Genomic DNA, 20,596 nt, shown 5'->3' on the forward strand with positions numbered 1-20,596 from the left:
GAGAAGTTTTTTTATCAATGCAAGAAAAAAATCCTAGAATAATCAATCTTGTTAAATCTTTCTCCAAGATCTTTCTAGACGACCTTTACATTGGAAGCAAAAATGATGCCAACCGAGAGCTCCCTACTAATAGTATTCAATATCTAGGACAATACAATAACATTACATTGTTCCCGTTGTGAATACAAATCCTCAGAGACATAATCTTTAAAACAAGTGCCATTAACAAACCCTAATTTGTTATTGGCCAATAATGCAATTTTTATAGTTTGACTCTGTAATAGCCCAAATTTACCCAGGATTACAACCCAAAAATAAATATCTAAAACCCAAGTTACAAGCCCAAAGCCTACGGCCCACAACCTTAACTGGTTTCAGTAGGAACTGAAACCCTAACCCTAAGGCACTGTTCCCCCTACTGCCCATGTGCCTCAGCAGCACGTTCGTCGCCCGAGGCAGCTTCCATTTGCACCAAAATAGCAATTCCCCTCCGATACCTACAAAAAGGACCAAAAGAAACAGCACAGAAACGGCAACGAAAATAAAAGATAGAAACAAAAGCAAAAACACAGTAAGAGAAATAGCAAATAGTAACATAGACCAACAGTGTAATCGTGGCTATAAAAGCCACGAAAATAACCATGTGATTTTTACACGAAAAATTGAATAGGAAAAGAACAAAAGTCAATACAAAGCTCGAAAGGTTTACATTTACTGCTACTTTTAAATCTTCGCTTCATTTTTTTTGATCTACTGTTATTTTGTTTTTATTATATTTACATATACAAAAATAAAACAAAATCTTTTACCATTTTGCCAGTGTCCCATTCTTCGTTTTGTAAGGCCGATTAACCCTCAGGGTTAGACGAACGGTCGCAGCAAAGAGGAGGCGGATCCGAAGGATTCTTTTTACCGACCATGGTGGTCCGGCGGCCGGAGCTAATGGGGCAGAGGGAGAGTTGAGAGAGATTGAGAGAGTTTGGCGAATTTTTTTTAAATAGGGTAAAATGATTTTTTGGGTTAAAAAAAATTCTATTTATAGTGTAGGCCATACGACGTCATTTTGAACCTAAGTTTCAGGCGCCAAAACGAAGTCGTTTTAATGTTGCCTGATTACCCGACCCGCTCGAGGCCAAGGTCCGCGCGTTTTTAACCTGAAGGGCTAATTACACCTTTATCCCTTCCGCTTTTAAATTGTTTTGCATTTAAGTTTTTTTTATTTTAAAATTTGCCCTACAATTTATTTTAGATTTCAATTCGATCCACTTGGAAGCTGTGTGTTTTGGAAGGACGGGATCATTTCCCATTTGGTCTCTCCTTGTTATTCGCGCATTCAACGTAGTCCTTCCCCTTTAATTTATTTACGATTTGACCTCGAATATTATCTTTTAAATTCAATTTAGCCCACTGTTTGTATTTTGGTTATTTTATTATTAAAAATAATAAATTATTATTATTATTATTATTATTATTAGTAGTAGTAGTAGTAGTAGTAGTAGTAGTATTAATATTATTAATATTATTATTAATATTATTGTTATTATCATCATATTTATGTTCATACTTACTATGTAAATTTTAAATAAATGTATCTCATTATATTATTATTATATAATTGCTTCTATATATATATACACATATATACATATTTAATATTTAATATTTACATACATATATACGTTTATATTTTTATATATTTAATCATTTATATACATGTATGTATTTATATGCGCATTTTAAATTTATATATATACATACTTACATGTATCCTTTTTATAAATATATATACACGTACATATTTTTATAAGTTATTTATATAAATATATACATACTTATATATATATTTTAATTTTCATATACATATTTATATATATATACATACATACACATCTTTTTGTATTTTTTATATCTTTATTCATTTTCTTTATCGTTATTATTTATTTATTTATTTATGTGTTCGTATTATTTTAAAAGAACGTTTTAGTTCTATTCGTTTATTTACTTGTTATTGTATATATAATTGATTCGTCTTTTATTTATTTATTTATTTATTTTGTTTTTTTTTGCTCGTATTATTTTTACTTACATTATCATAATTGTTATTCCGTCATATATAACTTTTTATCCAAATTCAAAGAGAAAAATTTTGAAAATAAAGGCAATACTCGGTATTTGGGATCTTCGAGAGGATTGAGCCCTAATGTATTGGGTTCCAATTTTCTTCGTTGAATCTAAATAATCGAGAATGCTCTTTAATCAAAAAACATAAATAAAAATCTCATTATCGGGAATTCAATACGTTACGTCCTAACGCATTGGATATGACACGTTGTTTTCTCGAGATGAGGATTCTTCTAAAAAATAATAAAGGCAATATTCAATGTTTAGAATTTTGAGAAATTGTGCCCTAACGTATTGGGCTGCGATTTCTTCATCTGACTTAAACAATTGAATATCCTTTTAAATTTTATTGCACAAGTTTTTTAGGACAAACTCATTTTTGAGGAGGTAAAATATCATGCCCTAACTCATTGGGTGTGACATTTTCTCTTTCCGAAATGAGAGGGTCTTAACATGTAATTTGATTTATACAAGTTTTTTTTTATAATAAAGGGATCGTATTTTGAATCTCTTCAAAGTTTCCAATTCTCGACACTAAGACACTAATTAATCAACTAGGTACCAATTTTGGGCGTTACGAGGGTGCTAATCCTTCCTCGTACGTAACCGACTCCCGAACCCGTTTTTCTGAATCTTGTAGACCAACATTGTTGTTTTAATGAATAACCACTTTTCGAGGTGACCCAATCACACCTCATAAAAAAAGATTGGTGGCGACTCCCATTTTTGTTTTTTTTTCATGATCCAAGTCGACCCCGTTTTATCAAAAAATGGTGTCAACAACTCCAAACATTATAGTTTTTAATTTAAGAATTTGACGAGATACCGATAACAAACCTGGGGTGTCCGAGGGATGTAGGTAAAGAGAATGATTAAAATCAATAACCTAATCGGAGAGACTCATGATCGTAAACAAGATCAACAGATTCCAACTACAAGATTCGGAGAAACAACAAAACTGAGAAGAAACCGCAAACAACAAGTAACTTTTAACTGCAATCAAGAATGACTTCCAAGAACGATGACCAAAATATGAAGACCGTTGGTGGCTCTGATACCATGTTGAGATGGTAGTAGGTAACGAAATAATCGATTGAAAGAAAAAACAATTGATTGTTGAGATAGCAATTGACAACGAAACAATCGATTGAAAATAAAAAAAAACAATTGATTGAGAGCAAGTAACAATCAATTAAAAACAAGAAACAATCAATTGAATAAAGGAAAGAATGAATCAAAGCTAAAAAAAATTATCAAACTTGTTTTCATAATTACTCTACTATTGTTTATATGCATTAATTGTTACCTAGCAACTAACTTCTAACCAACTAACTATTTTAATTAACTAACTACCAACTATTAGTTATCCCGCCAACAATTTATCTCTAACTTTAGTTAGAAATATTAGTGACTCATGGTTCTTAATTATGGAAGCCCAATTCATGATTTAAATATTTATTTATTTTTTCAAAATCTTCAATACGCATTGAAATAGGAGACAAATGAGACGAGATGGGATGTGTATGTAATAGGACTATAATTGTTATATTTGAGGTTCAACCACTATTAAAATTATGTATATGAAAAGATAATAGTTATTTCACTTATGAAAACAAATTATTAAAAAAATTTAAAAATAATTTCTTCTCAATTAGGTAAGTTTTTTGTTTTGTTTGATAAAAGTTGACAATACTTTTTAATTAATAAAATTACTATTTTATTTTAAATTATAAAATATATTTAAAAATAAAATGTTAAAAAATTAGTTTTCAATATTAAAACTAAAAAAAATTGTAGAAATTAATTTTTTGACATATAATCTAAAAATCAGTAGTTAAATTTATAATTTGAATAAATTGAATAATAATTAATTTGATCTCTTATTGAGGCATGTTAGACATTATCCTTAAGAATATTTTGTCATATTATGTATCCCTTTAGGATTTAACAAGCTATTCTATCATAAAGAGGGGGCAAAATATCAAAAAAACCCTATTTTTTTAAAATTTACCGAAATGGGCCCGGTATTTTATTATTTACCGGAATGGGTCATTTTTCCCAAAATCGCGTCCACGTCAGCGCGATGTCAGGGGACGTGTCAGCAAATCGCATCCATGTCAGCGCGCTTTGCTGACGTGGACACAAATCGCGCCTACGAGGATGTGATTTTCTGACACATCAGCAAAACGCGCTGCCATCCACGCGATTTGATGACACGTCCCCTGACATTGCGTTGACATGGACGCGATTTTGGGGAAAATGGCCCATTTCGATAAATAATAAAATACTGGGCCTATTTCGGTAAATTTAAAAAAATAGGGCTTTTATGTGTAATTTGCGCCTTTTTTTTAGTATTTTGCCCTTAATAATACATATTAATGTATTACTATAATATGTGGCTCAAATTATGTATTATAATTAATATTCATAATATTATAGCTCAAATTGTCAATCCGTCTATACTATTGTACTAATAATATATATTAATGTAATATTGAAAAGTTAATTGATTAAAAAAATAAATGCTACAAGTACAAAAAAGATTCAAAATTATTACGAACAAGATTTGAATCAAGGTACTAAGGGAAAAGAGCAAGCATCTTAACCAACTAAGTTAAACTAATTAATTGACATATTATAAAAATACTGTTATTATCTTAATTATATTACTTACGTTCTAATGATTTATCGGACTTATTCCATATACACGTGTCAAATCAGAAAAAATAATACAACAATTCTGTAAAAAAATCCGGTGTTTACTTCAAATAAATAAGGAAAATAATGATTTGAATATTTCAAAATTCAATTTTAAACCAAAAAAATCAAAATTTAGAGGCAAAAAAGGATCTTTTTCGAAGAAAACTGCGGCAAACCGCCTTCGGCTATTTGTCAGCGCGTAGATCTCGAAAAGTTATTCGAAATAAAAAAATCGTCTCAATCGGACAACTGAGCCAAAAGTTATGGCCTTTCAAAGTTTTCCAAGCTAAAAAACATAAACTGTTGATGAATTATTGCTTCCACGTCAGCAAATCGCTCGTACATGGACGCGATTTGTTGCCACGTAAGTAATCGCGCTGACGTGGACGGGATTTGCTGACACATCCCCTGAGATCGCACTGACGTGGACGCGATTTCGAGAGAAATGGCTCATTCCGGTAAATAATAAAATACCGGACCAATTTCGGTAAATTTTAAAAAATAGGACTTTTATGTGTAATTTGCCCATAAAGCGAGAGTAAGAATCAATAATATATATAGATATAGATATAGATATAGATATAGATATATATTATAGATATGTATAAAAGACTCAATACTCTCAAAAGAATGGAGAGGATAAGCGAGAATCATAAAGTTTTTAAGGTGTGTGTATTATGAATGTGAACTATGGTATTCATAAGACTTCAACTGGCTAAAAATAGCAAAGGTATATTGCATAAAAAGTGGATTTGACTTTGGTATTCATAAAGTTTTTAAGGTGTGTATTATGAATGTGAACTATGGTATCCATAAGACTTCAACTGACTAAAAATAACAAAGGTAAATTGCATAAAAAGTGGATTTGACTTTGCCAATAATAATTTTAAAATGGTTCAATAAATCTGAAATTGACTAAATATAGTTTCAATCCATTAAACTATTTTTAACTTGTTAAATATAAATATTACCATTTAAGTAATTTACTTTACTTGACCTCTCAAAAATTTCAGTAAAAAGGGAATTCAAAAATAGGGCCTGGATGCTGCAATATATCATGCATGCATAGGGGAAATCCACTTATTTACACTACACTAATCTTTTTAGACTTAGTTCTCGTGCACGTAAGTTCACCTTCTCAATTTAGTTCTTATTAGTATAGTAAAGTAAAATGATTTATAAACAAGGATTTCAATTATTTTTAAAGAATGTGTGATTTAATTTTTTTGAAATATCTTAATTTTTTCAATAAAAAAAAAGCATGTTGAATAAATTTAAATTATATTTTTACTAACCTTATTAATAAATAGATGTGCCCCTTCTATACCCATACAACATAATCCAATTTTACATTAGATTGTTTGTCCTCTTGGCTTTTGTTCTTACCTACACTTTCACAATATATATATATTTTTACTTTTAATAATATCATGAATTCTTTTAAAATATGTTACTTTTAATAATATCATCATTTTTTTTAGATTTTATTAATGGGATGAATAGGAGAATATTTAAATTGGTTTGAAGGCATGCTTCAGTACTTCTTTAAAAAATATAAAATTTGCTTGGTTTATTTGTTTATTCAACATTTTTTTTTCAATTCAGTTATATTGAATACATAAACCTAAAACATTTTTCAACCATATTTGTTTTCTAATATACGTTTAATCTATTATTTGATTATTACACTTTTAATTGGGTTTAATGTGGATCCTTTTATACTATTTTTTTTTCATGTTTGTTTTATTGTTCATATTTGAGATTTGTGGTTTTCTTTTATTCTATACCATACCATTAAAATAAACACATTAAGTGATTTTTTTATTAAATTTAGAATTAAGTAAATTTTCATGTTGAAGTTGACATCGATGAGACAATTTTACTAAATACCATTCCTGACTCGAATAAGACTATACTATGATTGTAAAATAGATGATGGTACTTACAGTTATAAAAGAAATTAAGTAAAGTTTCCAAATTATTCAATTACTTATTTATATAAAAAATTAGGAGAAAAATGAATAACAAAAAAGAATTATAATAATGTCATTTGAATGGTTTTAAATTACAAATAGGAAAAAACACTGTAAGAGATAAGATATATAATAACAAAGGAAAATATTTTGTTCGAAATTAATTTATTTGTGATATAAAATTTTACGTGAAATAAAATTTCAAGTTTTGACTCAATATTTATTTATTTAAAACAATCTACTTTAGACATAACAACTATACTTAATACTTTTTCTTCTTATTATATTCATCGTTTTCGGTGATGCACAAGAGGTTGCTACGACTCTTAAGTCGATAGAGGAAGACTGACCAAGTTTGGCAGTGTTATTCTCGACTGTAAGAGCTTTCTTTTATGCTTTGAAACAACATCAAGGTCTTGTACACTAGAAGATCAAACAATATGGAAGTTCATAAGCTTGCAAAGTTTTCTATTTCTTTTCATAATGTTCACCATCTCGATACTATGCCGAGTTGTATTTTGAATGATTAATAAAATACAGCACCATGTTTTCTACCAATGAGTAAAGATTACATCTAACCGTTTGCGTATTCCTAATGTAACATAATATTAACTTTTGTGTTGGAAAAATCCACTCTACATAAAATATATCATGCTCTTCAATGAAATCATGGTTAATGCAAAATTAAGACCTTGTAAATTTTGAAATCTTGTGTTCGACTTAAATTTTATTGTGTGTGGGCTATGTCCAAACATATTATAGTATAGATCCAAATATATTTTGATTAAAAGTTCGATCTTACTTTATAATAATTGATTATGATTACAATTATTGAAATATATAACCATAATTATGATTTTATTTATAATTGTAATTTCTTAAAAAATATAGGTTAGTATTTGGTATTATTAATTTTTTTTAAAAATATATTTTTTAATATTTTACTATACTCATAAAATTCTTGTCAATAGTTAACACTGCTGATAAAATTTAATTAAAGACTCAATTAATGATATAGCAGATATTTTTAAAAATATATATGCTGAATATTAGGCTTCCCAATTCATGCTTTGTATCATGATAATGTATCCATAGAGTATAAGGTATTTTATAATTATAATTAAAATGATATATGTATATATATTCATGTAATGTCCTATTATATTTTGATAGTTGTATTTTAATTATTTTTGGAGTCAAATAATCTTTTCGCATCTGTACTAATACTTTAGGTCCACCTAGGATGATTTCTTGACTATGATGGACTTGGAGTTTACATTTGTTGACTTAATTGCGATTTCAAAAGCATAGGAAACCGAGAAAGAGGAGTCTAAGTCAACAAAAGAGGCAGTGGGGCAGAAATGATTAGTGGGCCAACAAAAATATATTACAGAGATTTTAGATTTTACAAATTGGTATATTTTTTATTGTATTTATAAGATATTCGTCACACTCTGAATTTGATTGAAAGGATGTATTTTTTAATATTAAATATTTTTTATTGAGAATAATGAAATTCAGTAAATTCTAACTCAAATTTTCCTACATAATCGGATGAAAATTCAATCTACATTTATATTCTCTTTCGATATCTTTTACCAATACACTAACATTTATTGATATATTAAAATTTTTAACCGTAGAAGTACTTTCTCAACATCCTCTCCTTTTGTTTGTTTTTATTACTCCTCAAAAGAAAATATCAATTATATGTCATCGTTATTTATTTACTCCATTTTTTCTTTGTTTTGTATATACAAAAAAAAATTCATCGGAAAAAAAGAAAAGAAATTTCCTTATACGTATTATTTTAGCAAAAAAAAAACCTAAGAGTAAAAGTAAATTAATCACATTGCTGTGGGTTTTTACACAAATAATACAAAAAATTAAAATAATACTAAAATAGTACAATTATTTTATTATGTACCAAAATGGTACAAACAGTAAAAAAAAAGCTGACGGAAGTGACAGGACCCTGGTCGAGGGTTTGCCACAGGCGGCACCCCAGCCCGTATCTTTTGTCTTTCTTTGTCTTTGGGACCATTATAATGGTCCCCAAAGTGGAAAAATGAAGCATTAGGAAAGAAGAATGAGAGAAGAAGAAAAGAAGAAGAGAAGAGAAGAAGAAGAAGGGGAAGGAGACGCAGAAAGAAGAAAAAGGAAAAAGAAAAAGAGAAGGAGAAGAAGAAGAGGGAGGGAAGGAAAAAGAAAGGCAAAAAATAAAAAAGGTAATTTTTTTTAATAGAGTAAGTAATGGTATAAAGGAAATTTGTTTATTTTTGTTGTTATTATTATAATGTGATTGGTTTTGATTTAATTGAGATTTAATTTTAAATTTTTTTTTGCAAGGTATTATTTGATTAAAAAGAGATATTAAGGTATGTTTATATTTATCTATATTTTCATTCATTCATTCATAATTTAATTTTAATTTTTATGTTATGTACATTCTATGTCTTATTATTTATGTTATGTACATACTATGTCTTATTATTTTATTATTTATGTTATTATTTATGTTATTATGTATGTTTTATTATTTATGTTATGTACATTCTATGTTTTATTATTTTAATTAATTTATTTATTAAGTGTGTTTTATGTTGATTAGATATATTTTTTATGAAATTTATTTAGCATGTTGTAATGAGATTTTTTTACAAAAATAGTATTAAAAATAAAATACCGAAAAAATATGTTTATGAAAAAATAAAATACGAAAAGAACTAAAAAATGAAAATAGTATATTTAATGAAAGTAATAAAATCCGAAAAAAAAGAAAAATACGAACAAAGGGCAAAAATAAGGGTTTTTTTACTAAATTTATATAAAAAACACACTAAAATAATACATTTCAAACATTATGTACTAAAATAATATAAAATAATAAAATACGAAAATAATATATTTTTTGAAAGTAATAAAATCTGAAAATAAGAAAAATCTGAACAAAGGGCCAAAATAAGGGTTTTTTACTAAATTTATATAAAAAAACACTAAATTAATATATTTCAAATATTATGTACTAAAATAATATAATATAATAAAATACGAAAATAGTATATTTTTTGAAAGTAATAAAATCCGAAAATAAGAAAAATACAAACAAAGGGCCAAAATAAGGGTTTTTTTTACTAAATTTATATAAAAAAAACACACTAAAATAATACATTTCAAACATTATGTACTAAAATAATATAAAATAATAAAATACGAAAATAGTATATTTTTTGAAAGTAATAAAATCCGAAAATAAGAAAAATACGAACAAATGACCAAAATAAGGGTTTTTTACTAAATTTATATAAAAAACACACTAAAATAATACATTTCAAACATTATGTACAAAATAATATAAAATAATAAAATACGAAAATAGTATATTTTTTTAAAGTAATAAAATTTGAAAATAAGAAAAATACGAACAAATGGCCAAAATAAGGGTTTTTTTACTAAATTTATATAAAAAACACACTAAATTAATACATTTCGAACTTTATGTACTAAAATAATATAAAATAATAAAATACGAAAATAATATATTTTTTGAAAGTAATAAAATCCGAAAATAAGAAAAATACATTGAAATTAAAAACATAAATTTGTTTTGAAGTTGCAGGCATCGCAATGACTCGATTGATTAACGACGATCCTCATATATCTGATACGGCTAATAATAAGGTAATATATTATTATTTTTTAATCACGAGTTCTATTAAAAAAGGATATACGTAATATATAGAAATAAATCATGTTATCCTAATATTCATTTTCTATAATTTAACACTATCAGGGCTCGTACCGCGTATTAAGGGACCGGGTGAATGGTATAGGATATCCCCCGGATGAACGATTGATGACCTACTTGGAGCAAGCTAGATTAGGGTCAGCAGCATTGATTAGGACGTTCGACTTGCGATACAATTTAATATCTACACTAGTGGAGTGGTGGCGCCCGGAGACCCACACTTTTCATTTTCCGTGTGGGGAGTGCACAGTGACTTTAGAGGATGTTGCACTGTAGTTTAGGCCCCTAATCAACGGGAGTCCCGTAGCGGGAGTAAGTGCATTTGATGAGCCGGCTGCACTATGTCATTAATTGACAATTTCTTTATGATACTATTGTAACAATACTATATTGACTTGAAATTTGTTTTCGTAGATGGAGTATTTATCCGAGTATCGGGGGTCGTACACTGTCCCAATATACCGTCTGATGATCGAACAGCATGCCGGGAAAGGTGTAAGCTATTTTAATATTCGTGACATGCTACTTTCTATAACTTACTCACACCGTGTTAAATTATAACCATGTTATTAATCATACAGTTTATATGGATGTCATATCGTAGACCGAAAATTGCAGTTATTATACTCTCGTCTACCTACATTCATTCTCATATGTGGTGCACTAACGCACCAATTATAAATTTCAATGTAGTCGAGTGGTACCATGGGGATCGAGTGCTATGATAGTTTGGTTACATCCAATATATCCCGGATCTGCCATGCGAGGTGAGGGTGGTTCACGACATCAACAAGAGAGGGAAACCACAGTTGAATTAGGGGGTTAAGCACCGGAGACTTGTTGCGGTGTGGAATAATCGGATGGCTCGAATACCTCAGATGGTTATAGCTTCTGATTTGCAACCATTGGTAGAGTACATACAATGGTACTCTATTTTGGCAAAGCCATATCTACTTGGAGGCCAGTCGACTGTAGTCCCCTCGCACATGTAGTGACCTGGGGCATACGAGCTAGTGGCTGATGTAGAGGCGAAGCCAGCGGCAGATCTTGATCTCGAGCCTGATTTCGTACTGAAGCCCGAGTCGGAGCTCGAGCCAGATCCCAAGCAATCACATTGACATTCGGATTCACATTATTATCATCCAGATTTTGCGGGCAATGACTATTTCCTGAGCTTGCCAGGGGGCGGATACCATTACGGGTTTGATATCTTTAGATTGTACCCACTGCAGTACAACACTCCCGGCCCATATCCATTGTAGTACATCAGCCCCCCTGGGTCGTATCCATAGCATCATGGCACTCCTTCCGGTTCAAGTTCATCGATGCCATTCGAGCCACATGATTTTTCTTCCATGTTTAGCACACCCCCACCTGTGCTTAAAGAGGATGTTGGTCGTCGCGATCACCCACAACGTGAACGTCGACCTCCGTAGAGGTATACCCCTAGGACCACACCATCGAACCATCAATTTTAGGGGTTTCTTGCGGTTTTGATATTACTCTAGTTTGTATTTTTTTTATATTACAAAGTTTGTACTTTTTTGTATAAATTTAATTAGATCAATTTTAGGTATGCTTAGTATGGAACTTTTCTTCCCTTTTTGCATTATATTAAAGTTGAATTTATGGTTAAATGGCTCCATTTTGGATATAATTTTAATTATTTCAAATCAATTATATTTTTTATAACTTAATTTGGAAACCACATAAATAATAATATAGAATAAAATTTTAACTTCTTAATATTCTTTTAAATATTGAATGGATTTTCAGATAAATTTTCTTAGATTACAAACCCAATCAAGATTTGAATATTATAATCAATTATCTATAAAAGCAAACTAGATTCAAAAAGTATTTTTTTTTTACAAAAACAAGGATTAAACCATAGCTAAATTAGATACTTTGTTGTGCTCAACCATCCAAGAGAGTTGTAATAAATTCTTAATGGCTCGTGTCACAGCTTAAAAATGTTGATAAGCTACATTTGCTTGAATCACTTGAATAGTTTTAGTACATTCATTTTTATATTGAGTAATTTATAATATTAAAATTAATAGGAAAAAATTAAATATCCATAAATATATGAAATTGGACATCTTGAAATACACGAAAATAATTTAAAGTAGATTAATTTGGAGATTATAACATTAAAACACATTACAATATTACAACATTACAACTATAACGACTCGAAAGTACGGATGTCGAAAAATGAGTTATCGGGTCCAGTAATGCTCCGTAACCCTGTTCCAGTGACGGTTTAGGGTTAAAGGGTGTTACAACAACATTACAATATTACAACATTACACATAACAACTTTACAGCATAAGCTCAATTCCGACCCGATCGTGACGATTGTCCAACATGATAGTTTCGCTGCGGGCATTTATTTCGATTATGACAAACTAACCTGCATAATCCACAATGTTTACCATTAGATTTTTCCCTAATATCCATTTCATTATGGAATTTGGATGATTGCGGATGACCTCTTGGATTCCTGCGTAGCCCTCTGTCTGGGACAAGCTTCAAAGTTGTCGGAGGCACGTCCCACATAGACAGGTCAGGCAGGACGGGGAACTCATTTTCCCAGACACGCAATGTACGCTCGAGCGTGTACACATCATTGACAAATTGTTCAACATTAAGGTTCACTTTAGCACACGCTACCATGACATGCGCACATGGATAATGAAGTGTTTTGAACCTCCTACATTTGTACCGTCTATTCCGGAGATCAACTTCATAGGACTTAGGTGGTATACCGGGTCGACGACCGATGGTCTCCGTAACTCGAAACGTTTCCAGGCATTGTGAATATATTTCTACATTCATCGACCTCGCCATCCGACGGTTTACAACCATTGCATCCCTGACATCTTCGACAAGCACGTGTCCCGCCTCCATTTGGTCGACTTGTTGCTGACGTATTCTTGGCATCAAGGTAGCCAACCTGTAGAATGTAGCCGAGAAGACAGATGCAATCGGAAGATGTCGTGTTTTCAATAAAACAGCGTTGACCCCCTCCACTAAGTTTGTGGTCATTTGACTATAACGAAAGCCCTCGTTAAAACTTTGAGCCCATTGCCACGGCTCCATTGTACCCAACCATTGTCGAAAAGATGTGTTCGTTTGACCCTCCATATCAGTCTCAAGTCGAATCATTTTTTGGTGGAAAATATGTGGCTCTAACTCGTATGCCGTATACGTATTAAGAAAAGATAAGTTCCAGTAACTCGATAACATAAAACATTACAACTTATATTGAAAAGATAAGGTTATCATTTACCCATTGCCACTACTTGTCTCTTTCAGTCTGCATTCTTATAATCTCGATGGAAGTTAGCCACAATGTGACGGATGTAGTAAACGGATCTTCATGGCACACTAGAACGCCTAATTGCTTCAATTAAACCTTTCCCTTTATCGGAGATGATGCAAATATTATCGTTGCTAATAACATATCTCCGTAGGTTGGTAGGAAAAAATTTTCAAGATTCCAAGTTTTCCTTATCTACGATGGCAAATGCTATCGGGAGCACGTTTCTATTGCTGTCTTAAGCAACCGTAAGAAGTAAGATCTGTGTATATTTTCCATATAGCCAGGTCCCATCCACCTGCACAAACGGCTTGCAGTAGGGAAATGCCCGCACACATGGATCAACGTGTAGAACATCCGATGAAAAATTCTTTTCCCCGGATGTAATTGGTCGTCCAGGCCGTAATAAGGTCTTGTCTATAACTCAATGACAGTCCCCGGTACGTAGTCCTATATAGTAGCTATCAATCCTTGTAGCTCGTTATACGACGAATCATAATCTCCATACAGCTCCATTTCCATCTGTTTATCTATCCACGCCTTTCGATATGATACTCGATACTAGAATCGTGCTTGCATTTCGACAATTAGTACCGAAACTTTAATGGTCAGCATGTCCTTCACCATTGGCATGATACACATACAGATAGTTTTGGAATCAAGTTTTCGATGATCTTCTGTCATATGTGTTGATATGTATGTATGAGGCCTAACAAATTTTCATATCTCCTACATCTGTGAATTTTGAATGAATGCAGCTCGTACCTGCCAATTGTAGCCTTCCGCTGCCTTCCAACACTCCCCAATATATACTGTCAGTTTAGACATGACTTTATAATTCACTGATACGTTCATGCTATACCGTTTAATAGCAAATACAAACTCTTCTTTACTTTCGAATCTCTAGCCTACGAATAACTCCTCATGATCGGAATTTACGGCCAATCAGTGAGCAGGAAGTATTTCAGGGTACTCCGGGAACTCAGCTACATGCACTGCGTCGGGGTCTATGAGCGACATGTGTGGTCTAGGATTATTGTGTATCACAATACATCGCATCTGGTTCCTGACCGAAGACGCGTTAATGTTTCCATCGTTATTCACATGTTCATCGTCAATATCATCAGATACATCGTCCACATCGGGATCACTGTCACTATCGACCTCTTGATTGCAATATCGCTACCATCGTATCCATCATCACCAACCACATCAATATCGGGTGTAATATTAAGATCGATACCGATCCCACCTATAGTCGATTCATTATCAACGTACGATATTGGAGCCACCCTGCACGATTCTTAAGCTCCATGTTCTTCACCATATGCATTGACATCTTCATTTTGCTCCATACTGGCTAACTCAACAAATAAGTGAATCGGTACATTTTTGTCACTCCCATCCCCACAATAAAGAGCAATCATTGTCTCCACGTCTTCGTCATCTACAAGTTTCATTTCGGTGAATTTGATTGGATCTGTCGAGACTGGAAACTTGTAGAAAATTTTTTATATCCTTCACCCACAACGTCTAACAATTTTTGCATTAATCCTTCCCTTCATATAATCCAACAAGACATTTCTATTAAATCTCATTGCTATTTGTTGCCGACATTCAAATATACATCCAACAGTTGTTGTCAAGATGATTCCATCGAAATAAACGCATACGAAAAACTTATCATCCATCTTCAATATTCAATATGTTAAAAAATAAACAAAATTTCAAAAAACAATTTCGAACAGTAAATAAATTACTTAAATAAAAAAAATTAATGTTTCAACATGTAATTTTTTTCATTCAAAAGCTCATACTATTTCAGTTATCATTTTGTACATGAACAACATTTAACCACTAATCCTAATAACTAACACAATAATAATAGTTTTTTACTAAAAATAATACTAACTAACAATAATAATTAGGGTTTTACTAAAAATAATAACTAACAATAATATAGTGTAAAAACTAACAATCATACTAACTAAAATAGTAATTAGGGTTTTTACTAATCCTAATAACTAACCATAATAATAATATTAGTTTTTTACTAACAATAATACTAAGTAACAATAATTATTAATAACTAAACCCTAAAAACTAACAATAATAATACTAACTAAAATAATAATTAAGGTTTTTATTAATCCTAATAACTAACAATAATAACTAAAATAAAAAATATATAAAAAAACATAATAACAAGATAATCCATTATTTTTTTAAAAAAAATCTTATTTTTTTTCTATTTTTTCTTCTTTTTCTTTCTCCTTTCTCTATTGTCTTTCTCTCTTTTTCTTTTCCTTTTTCGGCATCGCCCTCTCCTTCTCCTCCTCCTCCTCCTCCTCCTCCTTCTTATTCTTCTTCTCCTTTCCTTTTCTTTCTTCTCCTTCGTGCAACTGAAGTGAAAGTGAAATTGGGGACCATTATAAGGTCCCCAAAAGGCGGGGAAACATGGCACAGGTGTCGCCGTGGCAGTGGCACCTTTGGTGCCGCCTCTGCCACTGGCACCTTTGGTGCCGCCTGTGGCAGACCCTCGACCAGGGTCCTATCACTTCCGTCAGCTTTTTTTTTTTTACTGTTTCTACCACTTTGGTACATAATAAAATAGTTGTATTATTTAATATTATTTTAAATTTTTTTGTATTATTTATGTAAAAAACCCCATTGCTGTAATTTATTTACTTCATCGAATTTGGCATGGAAAATTTTCAATCTTCCGTAAGAATTGTGAAATTTATATGATTAATTAATAAAAATACATTGAGGTTTGAAAGTGTTTATGTACGTGAGGAAATCTATCTCAAAATTGACTATTAAAAAAAACCTAATTAATGAAAAATTAGACCAATTCACATTGAAGAATTCATTGCCAGAAAAATCAACTTACAGTCAAAGAAAATTTCATTAATTGGTTTTCCTTTAATAAATATTAATTACTCTTAAATTTAACCTATGAAAATATTTAAATTTAATTAAATATATATTTTTAAATAAAACACTTTGATTTTATTATAAATTAGGAATATTATCTCGCATTGCGAGGTGAGTTTATAATATTTATTTTTGTTCTAATATTTTGATATTATATTATATGTGCCAAAATTTATTTATTTATTTATTTTAATTATAATTAAATTTATGTAAACGATACAAAATCAATGCTTTAACTTCTACCTAATAGATTTGATTTGTATGCTGTGGTGGTTAAATAATTTGTTAGACAGACACAAAATCTAATATTGTATTAAAAACCCTTCTACCTAACATTTTAAAATCAAATATATTATTTAGTCATTTATAATTTTATAGTTAGTTTCATAAATGTTGATTGAGTCTTAGGTCGATTGACATCAATATTGTTGTCAATGTAGGAGGATGTGGGTCCGAGTGTGCTAAAATGCATTATCATTCTATTTAAGGGTTGAGAAAAGGGCTACGGATAAGTTGTATTTTTAATTTAAAACAACGAATACAAATTAGATTTAAATATTTTTTTTAAGATAAAGATAAAAAGGATTGAATTTATTTTATTCAAAATAAAGATTAATAAAGAATACAAGGGAATGCTTTTATCAATTTTTGTGTATTTCATAATTGTTGCACTACATTAATATAGATTAAACCTCTACTCTTTAACTTAATGCAATGAATACAAAACCTACTTAAACCTCCATTTGTCCGACATGATCTTTGATTGCTCTTATGTTGCTCATACAAATACTAGTATACCTTATCATCCATGATCTACTCCAATTCTTGCTGGGCTAAACATCCGTACATACCATATTCTCCGTCATAACTCCATTGGTTTGTCGAGACTTCGTTCATCCAACTTGATGCTTTGTTAATGTACCCATCATCATCGTATTGCGAATTCATCTCATATGAGCCACAATGAGGTACCTTATCCATGATTGCGTCCAACTCTTGTTGACTTTCACAATCTGGTTCAGGGAGGTTGACAACAATATAATGGTCTTCTCAATTAGAATTGGGAACATCATGCACGACCTTTTCCAATGAGGTCGTTGCTTTGTTTCTTCGTTAGGTAAGCTCTATCATCAACAATCTTTGGTTCTCTATAATTTCTCATTGATCGTATACTTTGTCATCCTACCATGTAAACATCTCGCGTTTCTCGTCCCAACTGCTATCATCATCAAATCCATCATCAACATGATTAAATTAAATAGTCAATAAGCTATCTAAAAAAATTAATTAAATAAAAATAATTAAAAATTGACACACTATTTAACTTGTATATCTTTCGACTAGTATTATTTCACAAAGTAATTAAATTAATAACAATTTTCACTATCGCAATCCTCGGCAACGGCGCCAACAACTTGACCGCCGCCAGACATGCGAACATTTGGACTTGAAATATTATAGCAAAAAGATGTTAAATAAAACAGTGGTGTCCATAGGTATTCGGGTCAAATTGTAATATAGTAAAGTGTTACAACAAAACACTTCGGAAAATATTTCGAGAATTATACCCAATGGATTGCATATTGGAAAATTTTATTATTAAATTAATTACATAAAATAATTACTAATCTAATTAAATCATGACCTAGTAGTGTCGATACGAAATTAAAATATTAAATAAACTAATTAAATTAATTAACTTAAAAGAAACTAATGAAATTTAATTAATTTAAGATATCCTAATGGAATTTTCTATTCCTAGTGTCAACGATGCGAGTTCCCGGCTTATGATCGATTAAATCTCTAATTATCAATTAAATTGCTAATTACCCTCAACTGAGTTATTTACCACCCTTATCTAAGAATACTCTTTCAGTCTCATCTTCACTAAAGGGTTACCACCTAAGTCGCCCTTTTGGTCTCTTCCTAGGCATACAAATACCCTTTCGGTCTTACCCTTGGCACAAGTTATACTTGACAGGATACCCTTTTGATTTCACCTGTCTAGATATTCTACTAGGGGTATCACTCCCTAATATGCTAAATACTCTTGAATAAACACTCAATTTTAGATTAATAATTACTTAATCAATAAATTAGTTTCATAACCGAAATATGCAAGATATAAAATATGCATAAGATTTTATCGTAATATTCATAAAAACATTAGTTGATCAAGTTAACGAAAGATAAATAACAGAATAAACAAATAAAGGAAAAGATAATGCTCATTAATAAATAATTGAAGCATGGTTCCAGAACAATCTCCGCTTGCAATCGTTTTCTCATCGAGATAAAACAATTCCGATTAAGCGAACATAAGAAAAATTAAAGTAAAAACTAAAGAGAACTGAAAATTAAAAAGTAGGAAAATATTGTTTAACGGCTCCCTAGGGTGAATCCCTTGGTTGACTCCCTTCAAATGATGTTATAATGAGGTTTATATAGGCTACAATTGAGGGTTTTTGTAACACCCCAAACTCGCCTTAGACATTACGGCCGAATCTAGAAGAGTTACATTAGTTTATTTATGGCCGAATCTGGAATATTTACATTAGTTTGTTTAAAAACTCTTGTTTTAACCAAACTTAGTTAAGTGTTTCAAAAACATAAAACTTGCAGAACTCTCACAGACATTCAGAAAAACTTAAGTTCATAAACACTTATTTCAAATGCCAAAATCTATTTCAAATTTGTTTGCTTTGAAAATACCAATTTTGAACAAATCTTTTCCGATTAGTGCTAACATTAGTTAAAAATATTTATTTACAGAAAAACACTTAAGGGTTTACTTAACTCGCAGTAGAAAAATGTTAGAGTTTTAATTTTGAAAACCTGAATTCAGTTTGTTAACCCGCGTGATTTTGCAATTTTACGATCGAAACATATCAAAACAGACGAAACAAAAACACAACCCAAAACCAGATTACAGTCCCAAAAGTCCAGAAAAGTTACTAACGTAAATCACCATAACTAATTAGTCGTGAAAACAATTTGAGCTCCCGCATGTCGTCCAATCCTAAGTTAGAAGATCACTTGAAACATATTAAACAAATGAGTGAGCTAGAAGCTCAGTGTCTGACTTAACCCGCGTACATAATTTTCTTACTACAACACGCACAATTGCAAATATCAAAATAAAGTTTTATTTTTAGTATTCACATATGCAAAAAACCATATCTGAAGGTCATATATCTAGAAACATTTTTCAGATCAAAATATCATATTTTCATAATCATATATCATAATGAAATTCTTAATTACAAAATCAAAATCTCAAACACATTCTCTTATACAGAATCAGATGTATTTCATAATCAGATACATTTCATAATCAGATACAAATGCAATAATAGATCCTCCCCTATTCGCTACACATCAATTCCGTCCAACCAATCACACCAAATAGGACTACAAGAGTCCATCCATCCAATCACACCAGGTTGTGTTAATATGCCAATCATAATAGTGCAGTTGAACTGCCAGACAGATATTGTAGTTTAACCGCCAAAATTGCAGTAAAACTGCCAGAGAAACACTTCCTCCATCATATCCAAAACCCACCCCAATGCACATGCACAATCATAATAACATACGTACATATCAAATAAATGGTATGACTTGCATATCTAATCATATATATATATTTTTAGATCATAGCATATCATATTACATAGTCGAATTGGATAGCTTATTAGAATAGATAATAGAATACGTAAAACAACACATAGTTTACAAAATAGTCATGCTTAGCTCACGTACCTATTTATTGCAAAACATAACAAAATTTTT

General features: G+C 30.6%; 1 protein-coding gene across 1 annotated transcript; it reads right to left on the minus strand.

Annotated features, from left to right (window-relative positions):
* Nucleotides 1-415: 415 nt before the first annotated feature.
* On the minus strand, nucleotides 416-13,383 carry LOC107915485 (uncharacterized). Its single transcript, XM_016844642.1, has 2 exons — nucleotides 12,959-13,383; nucleotides 416-497 (listed from the first exon to the last, which is right to left on the minus strand). The coding sequence occupies exons 1-2, from the start codon at nucleotides 13,381-13,383 to the stop codon at nucleotides 416-418; spliced, it is 507 nt and encodes a 168-aa protein (XP_016700131.1).
* Between the last annotated feature and the right edge of the window lie 7,213 nt (nucleotides 13,384-20,596).

The sequence above is a fragment of the Gossypium hirsutum genome, chromosome D10 (genome assembly GCF_007990345.1).
Source record: "Gossypium hirsutum isolate 1008001.06 chromosome D10, Gossypium_hirsutum_v2.1, whole genome shotgun sequence".
Classification (NCBI taxonomy): Eukaryota; Viridiplantae; Streptophyta; class Magnoliopsida; order Malvales; family Malvaceae; genus Gossypium; species Gossypium hirsutum.